Here is a 14794-nt window from a genome sequence, read left to right on the forward strand (position 1 = left end):
TATGTATAAGGTAAGACTACTGTCAATTAAAAATGCATGCGTAGACATCTAAATTCGTGAATGCAAGTCAATAAATGTGCATAAATTTAAGTTTTGTATTTGTCCTGTTTTTCAACTCATACATATGTGCAAAAATCAAAGATTTTACCTCTGAAAATACCCATAAACAAACAAATTAATACAAGTGTTTTATAGAGTAAGTAATTTTCCAAAAGTTAGACACTCATCAGTCACATTTAGAAACTGGCTCTAAGTCATCTGCTTGATCCATTTTGAACTGTGAGTGAGGAGGATCCCCTTAAACATATCATGTCTTGCCTTAATTGCTTGCTCTGGTCATAAGGAAAACATTTAACATCTAATAATTACATTACCATTATTATTTGTTTTTTTACATTTGAATTCAGAATGATACACCAAGCAGAGCCAAAGAATTTTATGTTTAATAGATCTACCATTAAAATAATTGTCAAGTTTCGGGAAATGAAGCTTCTCAAGCTCAATGGGAATAATTTGAAAATAAAACTGAATCTAGTTTGCTCGTCACAGAAACACACTCCATTTATAGTGACCTTTCAATTGCTGGTTACTCATTTGGCCATTATTATTTTTATTTTTTTTACCAGTTGTTTCTTTTGTGCAAATACTTAAGTTTATTTTGAGAGACAAACTCTTCCAGCGGTTACAGATGTAGAATAGCTTTCAGTGACATTAACCATTACTACAAATGGCAATATTTTAAAATATTATCTAAACTCCCAACTCAGCATCCAAAATCCAGATGACAGCAGGGACACATCAACTAATCAGCTGTTTTCAGTGTATCTAATGGAGACAGAGGGAATAAATTGGATATTTTTCTCACTGAAGATTTTTTCTTATGGATTTCATTTTACAAAGTGTCAGGAAGACATTAATGGCTGAAATCCCAAATCAGCAAAAATCAGGTTTAAACACAGATTCTAAATGCTATGTGGTGATATAAAAAAAAATAAAAAAATAAAAAAAACAGAGACTTCCTTTTGAACATGAATTTAAACACCCAACTTCCTACAAAAAAAGTTTCCTCAACGTTCAGGTCATTTTTATCCCCCTATTTTAGGTGGACAGAGCCATAAAAATAAAGATAAAATAAGTTATAATCAGTCTTTTGCCCTTTGTATCAGATAATGCAAAATTTTTAGAGGAACCCATGTTGTGTCACATATCCTATGCCAGACCTTTAGGCAGTATCCTGAATCTAACTGTCTATACACAGGAAGTGTTTCATGCTTTTACCATAAAAGCATGAAAGCTGCTGTCCTTCGAGGCAGTATTACACAGACCAGTTCTTGTATCTTTCAGGGTTCCTCATTTCATTTCATGCATTTTCTTTAATATTGAACAATATCTGTCAGCTTAGGGAGGTGCACCTTGTTGAGACTTGTCAAGTATTATTTTAGGCACTCATTAAAATGTATTGCCCGTAACACTAAAGCTTCTATTCAAGTCTCAAATGTCTTCAAGGAGAAATTAATTCTGCCTTCCCTCTTTGCTGAGCCACATCGTGGACACCAAGTTGAATCTATTGATCCAAGATTTATTTTATTTATTTTTTTTTTCTGAAGAACCTTGACGTCTAAGGTAGTGCACTGTTGGCAGGAGAGACGCACTTGTAAAATGTAATTGACTTCTAATTGTGTTTCCAATGCTATGTCAAGGCGGCCCTTGGCCTAAATTGTCCAGTCTGTAGGCCATTTGGCAGCAAAACAGCACTTGGCAACCCACATTACAGGTGAATGGCCATGGTCTAATAGGTTATCTGTGGAAAACACATTGCAGTCAATTAAAGAGTCCACTTCCTTCAGTTGTGATGGCCATTAGACAGGCCCACCACAACAAGTGACTCTTCAGTGGCTTTTACTCCACAGCTAGCCAATCCCTTTCAGTCACAGTGTCCTCGAGCTGCCCAGTCCCTGAAAGACATAGTTTTTTGTCTGGTTTTGTTGTCCGCTAAGCTTTTTTTAGGTAGCTTAGAGACACAGTGTTCACTCAGTGATTCTGCGTGACTCTGATGGACAAATAAAACCATTTTAACAAGTGATTTTTTATTTATTTTTTTGCTCCCACTCATCCTTAAATATTCTTCCCTACTGCATCACACAAAGGGAACACAGCTCTTACCTTCTTTTAGGAGGACATAATTTAGAAAAATTACATTTGCACAATAAACCAGTTCATAACACAGACCAACATGTATATGCGTTCCGTGCTCACATTCATGCACACACAAAATTATTCTTACACATAACAGGCAACTTACTTTTATCTCATTTCCTATTTTGTACCTATTCCGATTTTATCCACAGAGGACATTTTGGCTGTCAGTATTTTAATTTTACTGCAACGTGCAGCTTCCTGCAAGTTTGCTTTTATGATGCACATTTCCCCTTATTTTTAAGCAGCTTGCACACTGATCTATGGGAGCTGAATCAGATGGCATTTCATCAGCTCCTGAGGTGAGCCAGCTGCGTGGGAATATTCTGCTGAACAAGAAAGACCGACAGTTGGAAGAGTTCCTCAGCAGTGGCATTCACACATTTTTTTTGCTCTAACAAACTTTCAGTAAATGCTGGTCTTTTGCAAAGGTTGTTTCCGCATCCCAACGTTTTACACAAACAAGAAAAAACAAACAAAAAAAAGAGGCAAATTGATAACAGGCCCTAATCATATAAGGTTTAAACCAGAAGTCTACACGCACTGCATAAAAAGACACATGCAGCTTTTTAAAATTTTTATTTATTTTTTTCTGTCTGACATTAGGTCAGGTAAAAAGTTTTTTTGTTTTATGTCGGTTATAATTACAGCGACAATTTCTGTTTGCTAAATGCCACAAATTTGAGAGATGGAATGTGTCAGATTTATTTATTAATTTCTTTAAAAAAATCTAAAGTTTACATATGTTTCCTCAGAGTTTGGTAGCATTGCCTGCTGCCTGTATGAAAAATGTTTTATGCCCATGAAGTTAGGGTTAGGGTTAGGCCTGTTCTTGTCACATACTGGTGTAGCTGAGCCAGGTTTGTAAGTCGTCTTGCTCACACACAGCTTTCCAAATCTACCCACAAATTTTCCACAGGACTGAGACCAGGGCTTTTTGATGACCATTCCAAAATATTGATGTTTTATTCTCAAGCTACTTTTAACCACTTTGGCTGTATTCTTAGGGGCACTGTTAACTTGGAAGACCAATCTGAAGCCAAAGCTTTAACTGGCTGGCTAATATCTTTAGATGTTGCTTCAATATTTCCACATTGAAATGTGGTCTTCTTTATGAAGTGATCCAGTTCTTCCTGCAGTAAAACGATCCCACAACAAGACGCTGTCACCCCCGTCCTTCACTCCTTCACAGTTGGGATGGTGTTCACAATGTTCCCTACAAATACAGCGAAGCTCGTCATGGCCAAACAGTTCCACATCAGACCACAGGCTATTTCTCCCAAAAAGGAGAAGGTTTTTGCCCCTGCATGCTTTGGCAAACTGCAATCTGCCATCTTAATTTTCTTTCAGAGTAATAACACCGTCTCACCAGCGTCAGCCACCATCCTCACAAGATCTTTGGCTTTTGTTCGGAGTTAGATTAGCACATTTCGGACAAAATAAGTCTAGCGCCTTCCTGAGCAGCACGATGATCGGATGTTCCCATCATGTCTAGACATATAATTGCTTGAACAAATGAATGCGTCACCTTCAAACATCCGAAAATTCTTCCCCATGATGAGCTAGTCCACCACAAATACCTCTTCCTCATATTGATGATTTGTTTTCAAATTCCCATCATATCAAACTGGAAGGAAGTGCGTTTAAGGTGGGCACCATAAAATAAACCCTGAGGTGTGTCGTCAATTAACTCAAATGTGTTAGTTGGCCTATCAGGAGTTTCCAAAGCCGTGACTTCATCACTTAAACTTTTCATTATTGTTTGAAAAGAGGAGAGTAATGAGAACTTTATGTACCAGATAATTACGTAGCAATCATCTGGTACATAAAGTTCCGATGAAAAATTAAAGTTGATCATCAAGGTACTAAAATTCAGATAAAGAACTTTTTGTGCAGGACTGTTACTAAGTAATTATCCAGTACACAAAGCTCTAATTAATGAGACATTAAAAAATACTTTCTTTATTATGGCATGACAAATAGAAATAAATTTTTTAATTCTAACTGACCAAATACAAGAGATGTGTGGTCTGACGTAACTCCAGGCACTGAGAAAGGAAGGTGTACACGTCTTTTTATTTGGTGTATGGAAATTTCTGGTATCAAGAACTTTTGTCGTTATATCAAGCTTCCAGACCACTTGGGTGTTCTGGTTCGAAACTCCTCTGGTTCCCAGAACCAAACACGGAGAAGCTTTCAGTTTTTATGCCCCTCTAATCTGGAATAAACTTCCAGAAAACTGAGAAAATGCTGAAACGCTGAGTTCTTATAAATCAAGGCTAAGAACCCTCTTCTATAGGGTTACTTACAATAATAATAATTACTGGGTGTTCTGTGGTGGTACAGGGGTTAAGCACAACCCATGTATGGAGGCCTTAGTCCTCGACGCAGCCGTCGCAGGTTCAATTCCCGGCCTGGTGACCTTTACCGCATGTCTTTCCCCATCTCTCATTACCAACTTTCCTGTCAATTAACTATCAAATAAAGGCCACTAGAGCCCATACAACCTTAAAAAAAATTTAATAAATTCCCTTTTTTCTGCAATAATATTTGATCGTATCTGATCCAACACCTGAACATCTGGATTTCAAAATGAAAAACAATAAAAAAAATGTTGTGTTAAAAAGAAGCACTGAACGCAGCATCATTCTCAAGAGTTTTAATAATTTACTAAAAAAAGAGTGTAAAAGTAACAGATCACTTCCACTAAAGGTAATCTGTTTAATATTCAAAGTGATGACAGATGTAACAAATTTTTGCACTTGTCTGTACATATGTGTACACTTACTTGGCAACTGGCTGGAATTCAATGACTTTTTGCACATAATGCATCTCAAAAAACTCACGGCAGGAAAAAAAACAATAATCATAAAAAAATGATATGAATTACTTTAAAATAAACCAACCGTCATGAAATGTACAGCTCTGACAAAAATAGCAAAAATAACCCCCCCAAAAATCTGAAATGTGTATATACAAACATGCTTAGACTCTAACAAATAGCAGACCGAGGGAGGCGGAAGAAGCTGAGCCTTTTTGATGGTTTGCTTGACATCATCTAGGAAAGCCAATGAAATAAATGGGTCTCTCTTAAAATATCCGATCAATTTGAACTATCAGCAAATTTTACTTCCTATTTCAAGTTTTGTCATTTATTTTTTTGGCTGAATATGAATACCTTATAAATATACAGCATACTGTATTTTCTGCATCAATTTAAGTTAAACTCATTAAATAAAAAAAATGTCCGTAAGTTAAGAAAATAAAAAGAAAAAGGACAAAAATGCATCATAAGTGTGCGCACTTCCAAAGGGTCGGCTTTGCCCACCCTCGTCCCCATCGTTAAGTGCCTGTTTGCGAGAGGTAATATATATTTTTGTATTTACATTTATATATATTTATTTAGATTCATATATATCAAATTCTAAGACATGATATAATCTGTATAAATATGGCATTTTTACAATTGCATTGAATTGACATTTCATTTCGCATCCCATGACAATTAACAGTCACTTGGGGGAAAAAAAGGCTTTGTTTCTTTCTCTCATTGTTTTTAAATATTAAAAAATAAGTCTCAATTCTTTGTAAATGTATGCCTTACAATATAAATAACACATCTTTTTTTTTTTTTTTTTTTTTTTTTTTTTTTGTCAAATAGTTTTCATTGCGTGTGTATCTGCAACACTTTAGAAAGTGAGGAAAAAAGTGGGGTGAAAATGCTCCCCCACCCCCAGGCAAAAGTAAAGTTTCCGCGACCAGCTGCAAGTCCAGTGCAGAACCGTAGAACTTTGGAAGCGTCACTGACAAGACAAATCCATGTGTTTGTGTTATCATGCAATCTGCTGGTTGCGCAGCGTGGAGTTATGTTGTCCTGCTCTGACGACCGAATTTGCAGCCAGAACTCCATTCCTCGGATGCTTATGTGCTGCCCATGATGCTTTTTTTTTTTTTTTGGGTGAGCCATCCGTTTTGCTCTTTGCACGCCACCATCACGGAGTCACTACTGACCTCACTTCTCCACGTTTCAGCCCTGCCCATGAAATCCACGTCTACTTCAAAGCAACAGAGGAGCACTGGCGCTCTCTGGTGGTCTTAAAGAGGCACAAAAAAAAAACTGTAGACTCCCATCAGTCCACAAAGCTACAGTATGTTCAGAATGGCGTTGTACATCTGGACCAGGACGGCAAGATGGACAGGCAGACAGGACTGACGGTCTTGTGTGGCAGGTGTGCATGTCAGCCAGGAGAGGGCGTTGTACTGTTCCAACACAAACCTGCAAGAGAAATATTCAGTTTTTTATCATTAGAAGTATATGAAATTCTGACAATATTAAGGTTTATTTCATAGTTTAAAATCTAGACAGTGTTGGTTGGTGATATGTATTCACCTTAAGACGTCAGAGGTGGTCTTTGAGTCTAAGGGGTGTGGGGTCCGCTTGGTCTTATCAGACGGGATCTCATCTGACTGCGCTATGGAGATATGGTGGTGGAGAGACGCCTAGAGGGAAGAAATAAACTGCAGCGTCAAATGCTGATTCAAATGTTTTCAAACATTTAAAATTGTTTTAATTTCCTGCATATAGAGAAATAAAGCCAGAGTAACCGGGGAGAACCGGGGCACTCACAGGGAGACCATGTAAAAGCTCACACGTTACGATTTCAGTACCTTAAGGAAGAGCGGACACTGGCTCTCAGCTTGTGGGCAGGACGCCCAGAACCAGTGAGGAAGTCCGTTTGCCTGAGCGGTGGAGACGTAGTAGCCCAGAGCCAGCGGCTGCTGCTTCAGCTCCTCTGGAGGGTTGTCCCTGGACAGCAGGCGCTCTCCCTGGCTCTACAGACACAAAGCAGAACCAGAAAAATCAGGACCTTCATTCGGCTCTTCCATTACTTATCCATTGATGATGGCATGGCCTGTTTTGTAAGCTTTTGGTATAAAACTGAGGGATTATGTTTCTAACAAAACTACCACGAATTCTAATCTTTACAGTACAGAGGCTTTATAATACACTCGCTTGAATTTACGCAGTTTGTGTTTACAAATGTACCAGGTGTGTATAAATAAAATAAGGAAAATCCCCAAAACCTCCAGAGTAATTTTAATTGTGGCTTCCGCTGTGTGCATATAATTGAACTATTGCTACACAAAATAAACAAGTCGACTTTGAAGATTTAAACTAATTCCAAATGACATTTTTAATCAATATATGCTCTAAGACAATATAATACAGCCCATTAAAGAGTTAAAGAAAGCACATGAAAATTCTTCTAACTTATTTATTTTTAGTTGGCAATAATTAATGTTTTTTTTTTCTCTAGGGATCATGTACAATTTCTATTCGCCTAAATGTTATTTGCATAACTGATCCCTGACTCACTCTGGTATGGTGAAAATGTGATCCCATTCCAATCCCTGATGGTGACCCAGGCGAGGGCACAGGAGAGGTGTTGGGCGGTGAGTGAAGAGATGTGATCAGCATCATGTCATGGCCGATATCGTTTTCCAGTTCATCAGGGAAGGGAAGATCAGGGAACATGTCATCTGAAGAAAGAAACAAACAGTATTAAAGATTTCGAGTATCAGAATGTAAATCTCTGTCCGTAGGAGCTTAGATTAATCCCCGTTTCAGTCACATTTTACACGATTAACATCATTATATTTCATTACCATTATTGTCTTCAGTGGGGTAGGAGCTGGGAGCCAGCTGGGTGGTGGCAGAAGTTGGGAAGACTAAGATATGTGTGCAGGAAGCATCCTGAGGTGTGTTCAGCTGTGATGTCTGTAGGTTTAAAGCATTGCTGCGTCCAAACACAGAACCCATGGTCACCGCATCTAGATGCAGAAAAAAAAGAAAATATGATAGTGATTTTTTTGTGCATATTTGCACAGTTAATAATTACACAACAGCAATGCTACAAATGAAATGATCCCTATATAGAGGGACTTCCCCCTCACAAAATTCAGCATTAAAATGCAACATAAAAACAAAGATTCTGTGCTACAATTAAGAAAAATAAACTTGGAACTGAATAGAATACTTATACTTTACGTTCACTATTAAAGCTTACTGGATTTCTTAGTTACAATGAAAAAAAGGAGCATTTATTGTGCAGTTCCTACATACCTGGCATGATCACAAATGAGCCCTGGGGCTCCATGGCAACCAAGCAGGCACTGAGGATGGAGGGAGAATCAGCAGCTGAGATGCCACACACACGACAAGCCTCCCTCAGCTGCCGTCCTATTGATTGGAGGGAATGCTCCCCGAGGAGTGAACTCCAGTCTAGTTGGGAGATAAACTGAGTGAGAAGTCTTTTTCTCCCCTTATATTCTATAATATCATCTTACATCGAGAAAGCCAAATGGCCTCTTGTATCAAAGATGCACTTAGAGACTGAGCAGGTTTCCTATAGTTTTTTATGTAACATTGCAATTTTCTTATAAGTATTTTTTTTAATTCTCTGTTCATTACTGAAAGTTTGAAATAATTCACTATGACTTTATTGAAGATATTTTCCCACAAATATGTCTATTAATGCTAAATTTAAAAATGGTAAAAAGAGAAACAGAAAGAAGAAAAAAGAAATATATAAACAAGTAAGGAAGGAAAGAAAGAAATCTCTATTCTATAATAGAAAACCAAATGGGGTGTAAATGTCCCATTATTGCATTTTTCAATTGTTTAAATGCTAATAATGTAAAATGTTATATTCAAAAGTAAAACTTAACAGAAAAAAAATTTCGTTCTGAGCACTTATTCACCTTTAAGCTCCCCATGACCCAATCTGCCTAACCGTCCTATAACAATCCTCCAAGGCAGGGAGGTCATCTGAATGATGCCARTGCACCACTCCCACACTTTCTGCAGTCCCATCTTCCTTGCTGATACTTTAGGACGCCTCGTTCTGTAGTGAAAAAAATGTAGATATAGAGAATTACTCACATTAGTCATCAAGAGCAGCATAAACATTAACAATAACTCCAATTGATTTCTCTGCATTTGATATGAAGTCATAATATCTAGACTCATCAAAGCTAGACAGGACTATTCTATGATGTACAGAGATTATGTAAAACACAGTTTTGGATTTGTAAAATCCCTATTCTGAAACTTAGAAAAAGTTTCTCAATTTTAAAGTGTTGAAAAGAGTGGTGCAGTTTGTAAAAGCAAAGAGAGTTTTGCAAAAACATCAACAATGCTGCAAAAACATAACTACTGGCAATGATTATAGCTATATTTATGAACTGGAATGTTTCAGTGCGTTCTGTTTAAGCCACAATCTGGAAGTAGAAACAACATAATTTCACCATAAACTAGGAATAGCCTGTTGGGACTCATATGATTTCTGACAGAGGAGTCCAATAATAATTAAAAATAGTTATGGATGTAATAGTTATGTTGCAGAGAGGTTCTGAAACCTGGAAATAACAGAAACAGTCTTTCCATAAAAACGGTAAGTAATGCACTAAACCACAATGTCCTCTATGCACAAACACTGCAACAACACTCCAGTGTATAAAAAAAAACAGATGCTGCAGCCTGTTTAAGGTTTGCTCCAAAACATTTGGTCAAGTGAATGAAATACTTGAAGAATATGATCTGGTCAGATGAGAGCAAAGCTGCCCGGGTTGGATGAGTGATTCTGTACATCACCCCCAGAAAAACAGGAAGAACAGTTAAAAATTAGCAAGGAAATATGCAGGAGGAAACGACTGGTACTGTCAGACTTCATATAACTGAAGAAAGAATGAATGGATAAATGTACTTGTAGATTCTTGAAGATGAAAAAAGTGAGGATTTCTAAGCAGGATAATAGTCCCAAAATCATAAGTAACTCTTAATTGATATAATGTAAGTAAAAGTCTAACAATGGCCCAGTCAATTAACTAACTTGTATCCAATTGAAAGTCTATGGAAAGAAAATAATTATATGGAGTGCATTGAATCGGCACCCAGAATCTTAAAAGATGTGAAAAGATTTGATCAAAGTCACACCAGGACAACTGTGACTAGTTTCCTCATTCAAGGTCGGCCTGTAAGTCGTTTCACAAAAACCCCAAAACTTTTGTACAGTGTGTTCAACACATATTCAAACATTGTACCTATAATTCATCTTGTGGATTCATTTGCTTTAATTTCCTGTAAATGTGTTTTACTTTGGTTATTACTGGCATGTGGTGTGAGAGGTCAAAGGAAAAAGGTTAAAATACATTTATTGAGAAAAACTTTGTAATCAATTCTTATTTTGCCCACCGAATACATAAATATATAAGATTGGGTGCAGATAGAGGGGGGTTGCCAGGGGCAACAGGCAAACAAGGACCGCCACTGCAGACAACCACAGCTTACCTATTGGGAACGTCAACGTTAATAACGCCGGTCTCCAGGAGCTCCCCCTGCTGGTCCGTGCAGGACACCAGGATCCAGCGTTGGTCATGAGACAGGCAGTATCCTACAAAGAGCACGTTGAATTTGGGTGGGACCTCGGCCCATATCTCTCCTGGTTCTGGATGCTTTGGACGACTCGGTCCGAGTATGAAGGGTGGCGAGTAAAGCTGGAGTGGTCTAGGATACTAAAAGAAAAAATGTGAAAACAGAAATAAGATGAAAAAATATTAAAACGTTGGTACAAAAATAAGAGAAAAGTTAGCTTAAATCAAGTTAAATTCTCATGCAGACCTCGGGGCTCTTCAGAACCGAACTGACAGTGGACACTGGGCCGAAACCAGTAAGCGACTTGATATACGTTTGCTGGGGCAGCAGCCGTCTGCACTGTGAATAGCAAGAGAAGGCCATGGAGCGCAGGTGCTGCAGGTACAAGCGGCTTTCTCCACTCGCTGGCTGGAGGAGATACTGGCACGGCACCACCTGAAACACAGGCACAGGACGGAAACAAACCATCACAACACGTGCTTCTAATTCAGAGCCTCCGTACTGCAAATCAAAATATGCTCCTACCTGTAGTACCAGTGCCGGTCTCATAGTCTCAGGCAAGTTTTGCAGCATTTCTGTGTAGCAGCGAAGGAGCCCGAGAAGCCAAATGCTTCCTGACTCCACTTCTTCACCCTCCTCTTCATCCTCCTCTCCCCCTTCATGTCTCATTCCACTTGAACTGAGAAAAGCGTCGACGACATAAATAACGACTGCTGGTGGGTTTGCAATGCTGTCTGCTGAGTCAGCCTCAGTGGGGATGCCGATTCGCGTCTGCTCCGAGGAGCTGCAGAGAGGGAGCAAAAGAGGCATGAAGCTGAAGAACACTTGCTCTTGTTCAAACATAATTTAAATCGCAGCAACTGCTCTGACACTCTGTCTCCTTACAGTTCAGGAGCATCCGCTGGTGTGTTCGTTGCTGGCGTGGAACTAGGCTGGCCCTTTGAATCGCTGGATCCCCCTTGGGTTATCTCTCCAGGCTGACTTGAGAGAGCTCCACCCGGGGTTGATGCATTTGATGCACTGACAGCACCCGAAGCTTGCTCTCCGTCAGCACTCCAAGTCTGAGGCTGTCCAGAGGAAGACGTGTTGTTTACAGGAGGCTGCGGCTTGGGAGGCAACAGAAGACTGCTGTCTAAAGTCAGGGCTGCAAGCTGAGGGCCTTAAAGAGGAGAAAAAAATTTATTATATATGGTTTATTTATTGATAGAAACAAAATGTAAGAGACGAGAAAATAATCAGCTTGTTAATTCTCACCTAGTTGCTGCTTCAAGGCATAAGCATATAGTTTTAGTTTGCTTATGTTGTCGCTGTGCTGCTGGCCAGCCCACTGTCCACTCAGCCACTGATCGACATTCAGCTCCTCCAGCTTTTCTGGCTCCACTTCCTGCCCAACCTGGACAAGGCCATCCTTGGATACCTTGGACAAAGGGCGGTGCTTTCCGAGACGGCACGTCTGCAGAACAATTCATTTTCACATTAGATAAATACATTGTTGATACAGTGCAATGAAAAGCATTTAAACTCCTCGAACATTTTTGTTTGTACTATGAAGTGCTTAATATAACATTAGTGGTGAACTGGCACTACAAACAGAATTTTCATATTTTCTGAAGAGTTTTGCCAGTCTTTGCAAAATGGTTGCAAAAGTGCAGACAGATTAAATAGGCAGCATTTTTGAAGTTTTGCTACAAATTTTCACTGAATTTGAGTATAAACTTGACTGGGTTGTTATACTACACTGATGTGATCATCACTCTTAGGGTTGCTGATGCTTCTAATTGTTACCTCGTAAACAGCACTGAGCTCCTGGAAGAACGCCTGTGATGCCGCGAGCAGCGAGGTGCTATTAGGACACACCACCACGTACGCGACGTCCCTCTGTCCTCCGTATGGTTCCAGCAGCAACTTTTCCCAGAAAGGCAAAGCCAGGGGCGACAATGCCAAGAAGTCTCGTTCTCGGTCATAGCCCAATAACACTGTCGGGATTGGCAGGGGCTCTGGTGACTCCTCCGAACCTGAGACGGATACAGATTATTATATCAATTTCAAGGTCACTTTTACAAGAGTGGTCTCCAACTGTCCTTCAATTGTAGGGTTGGGTGTTCCAGCACATCTGATCTAAGCTGGTTGAATTACCTTCTCAACATGTTATCAAATTCTGCAGAGAGCTGGGTAATGTGTTGGAACACGTCTGAGTGTAAAGCTTCAAGAGAGTGGTTCTCAAGGACTGACGTTTGAGAACCCTGGCAGTAAAAAGGTGTAGAAAAGAGGTGTGAATTCACCGTAGGAGCCTCTTCCAGCCATCTTGTGGAACTGCTGCCAGGTGAGCGGACCCTGAACATGCTGGATGTTTTCCCAGGTCCGTCCTGTCCTCTTCTTTTGGATGGCATCCTGCAGGAAGGGCTGCATGGACAGCAGCATTCGAACCATATCCTGTGACGACAACCTGCTCATGTCCACCACTTTGGAAAGTGCAAACACACACAGACACAAGAAGGTTCATGAAAAGATGCAAAAACATATCAACATTGATTTTATTGATTCATTCCAGACAAACACTATGACGAGCAAACACACATTAACCCTAGGATGAATCTACGCATTTACACATGCACACATACATACACGCCTACACATATGCACACTCACACAATTGATCATATATGAAAAGAAACTCTTGTAAATAAATTTATACCAATCATTACATCTACTTTAGCGGAATGCACTAAATTATTCCATTACTAATATTAACACTAATTTAATCACTCTCCTTACCATTTGTGTGAGGCCAGGAATGAATAGCACTGCTTCTCACGACAGTGAGGTCGACTTTCCCTCCTGTAGGGTTGTCCACATACTGCAGCCCCTGCTCAAAAGCATTGAAACAGTCCACACAAGCGTCACTCGCATCTGCCCACTGCTTTTCAGACATCCAGCTCTGGAGGAGCGCTCCCTTGCGGCCATGGCAAGACGAATTAATTGGAAGGTGCAACGAAGTCAGACAGGAAATTGGCTGGGAGCACTGCTCCTGAATGACAACCATGACCGACGGAGAGCCAGGACCAGCGTCCTGGGACTGCTTAGCTCTGGAGTCTCCCATCGTCGGGTCCCGGCGACAAAGAGCGAGCCTCCGCTCGGCAGCTCTGCCTCCTTCAGAAGTCCGACCAAATATGTCGAGTTCATCCTCCAGGAAGAGACCGGTGCCGTGAGCCAGCCGCCGGTTCACGATGGCACTGAAGCCACACATGCAGCGGTACTGATCTTCGCAAGTGGAGTCTGGGATGTACACCCCGACGTCTGCGCCTTTGACGTTCATGTTGCAAGCGCAGATGCAGCAGCTGTCAAAGTTACGATCCTTAAAGATGCTGAGGACGGAGTCTGAGAGCAAGAGGACTACATAGAGGCTGTGGGCCTCAGGGACGGGGGGCCCCGGTCTAGCTAAATGCTCCACAGAGCTAAGCGGCAGGCTGGTGGAGGGGGTGGAGGCTGGCGAGCTGAGCTCAGTACCATCCTGCTTCACTGAGCCCTGCCCTGAGCTGGCAGTGTTAATTCCCCTTGGTGTACGTGGAGTCCGTGGGGTTGGCACGGAGAAGCGTGGCGTTGCCGGTGAGGGAAGGATGCCGGTAGTGGTGCCAACAGAGGCAGTGTTGACACTCATCTGGACATAGTCTTGGTCTGTGAGGGTGTTAACACTGGGAGTGTTCCTGGAAAACACACATCAGAGGAAGCAAATAGTCAACCATCTGCATGATAGCTCCGAAAAGTCACACGGGTTTATATACAGTATGCTTGTGCAACTGCAGCTGCAGCCACATATTTAAATGCTTTGCACAAAAAGACAAATTATCTTTATTCTTCTTAATTCTGTATCAAATCTGGTAAATCTTCTGCAATTTAGGATTACCAAAACTATTTATTGCTGCTAAATGCCAGAAAGCTGAGAGAGAATGCTTTAGAATGCTCCCCAGATTGAAATTTACATAAACTTTCTTTATATTTGGTGGAATTGTATTTAAAATATAACCTGGGAATAAGACCTTTTGGGTATTATTTCACAAATTCTGGCCCATTTGTTCAGACAGAATTGGTGTAATTAAATGAGTGTGTGTATGTTGACTTTTTCATCTCTGGAAAATGATTCTCAGTAGGGAGATCAGGACTTTA

At 40.2% G+C, this 14794-nt stretch overlaps 1 protein-coding gene across 2 annotated transcripts in view; it reads right to left on the reverse strand.

Annotated features, from left to right (window-relative positions):
• Window positions 1-4840: 4840 nt before the first annotated feature.
• LOC103473798 (mediator complex subunit 13L) overlaps window positions 4841-14794 on the reverse strand; it is a 100056-nt gene continuing 90102 nt past the window's right edge. For both annotated transcript variants that reach the window (XM_008424296.2, XM_008424295.2), the window contains exons 17-31: window positions 13406-14334; window positions 12913-13092; window positions 12416-12645; window positions 11885-12083; window positions 11516-11789; window positions 11156-11414; window positions 10877-11065; window positions 10547-10770; window positions 8959-9101; window positions 8321-8479; window positions 7864-8028; window positions 7574-7737; window positions 6865-7029; window positions 6587-6696; window positions 4841-6472 (exon numbers count right to left, since the gene is read on the reverse strand). In XM_008424296.2, the coding sequence (XP_008422518.1) occupies window positions 6340-6472; window positions 6587-6696; window positions 6865-7029; window positions 7574-7737; window positions 7864-8028; window positions 8321-8479; window positions 8959-9101; window positions 10547-10770; window positions 10877-11065; window positions 11156-11414; window positions 11516-11789; window positions 11885-12083; window positions 12416-12645; window positions 12913-13092; window positions 13406-14334 (3523 nt within the window). In that variant the 3' untranslated portion in view covers window positions 4841-6339. The remainder of the gene's footprint in view (window positions 6473-6586; window positions 6697-6864; window positions 7030-7573; window positions 7738-7863; window positions 8029-8320; window positions 8480-8958; window positions 9102-10546; window positions 10771-10876; window positions 11066-11155; window positions 11415-11515; window positions 11790-11884; window positions 12084-12415; window positions 12646-12912; window positions 13093-13405; window positions 14335-14794) is intronic.

This window comes from Poecilia reticulata, linkage group LG12, assembly GCF_000633615.1.
Source record: "Poecilia reticulata strain Guanapo linkage group LG12, Guppy_female_1.0+MT, whole genome shotgun sequence".
NCBI classification, from domain to species: Eukaryota; Metazoa; Chordata; class Actinopteri; order Cyprinodontiformes; family Poeciliidae; genus Poecilia; species Poecilia reticulata.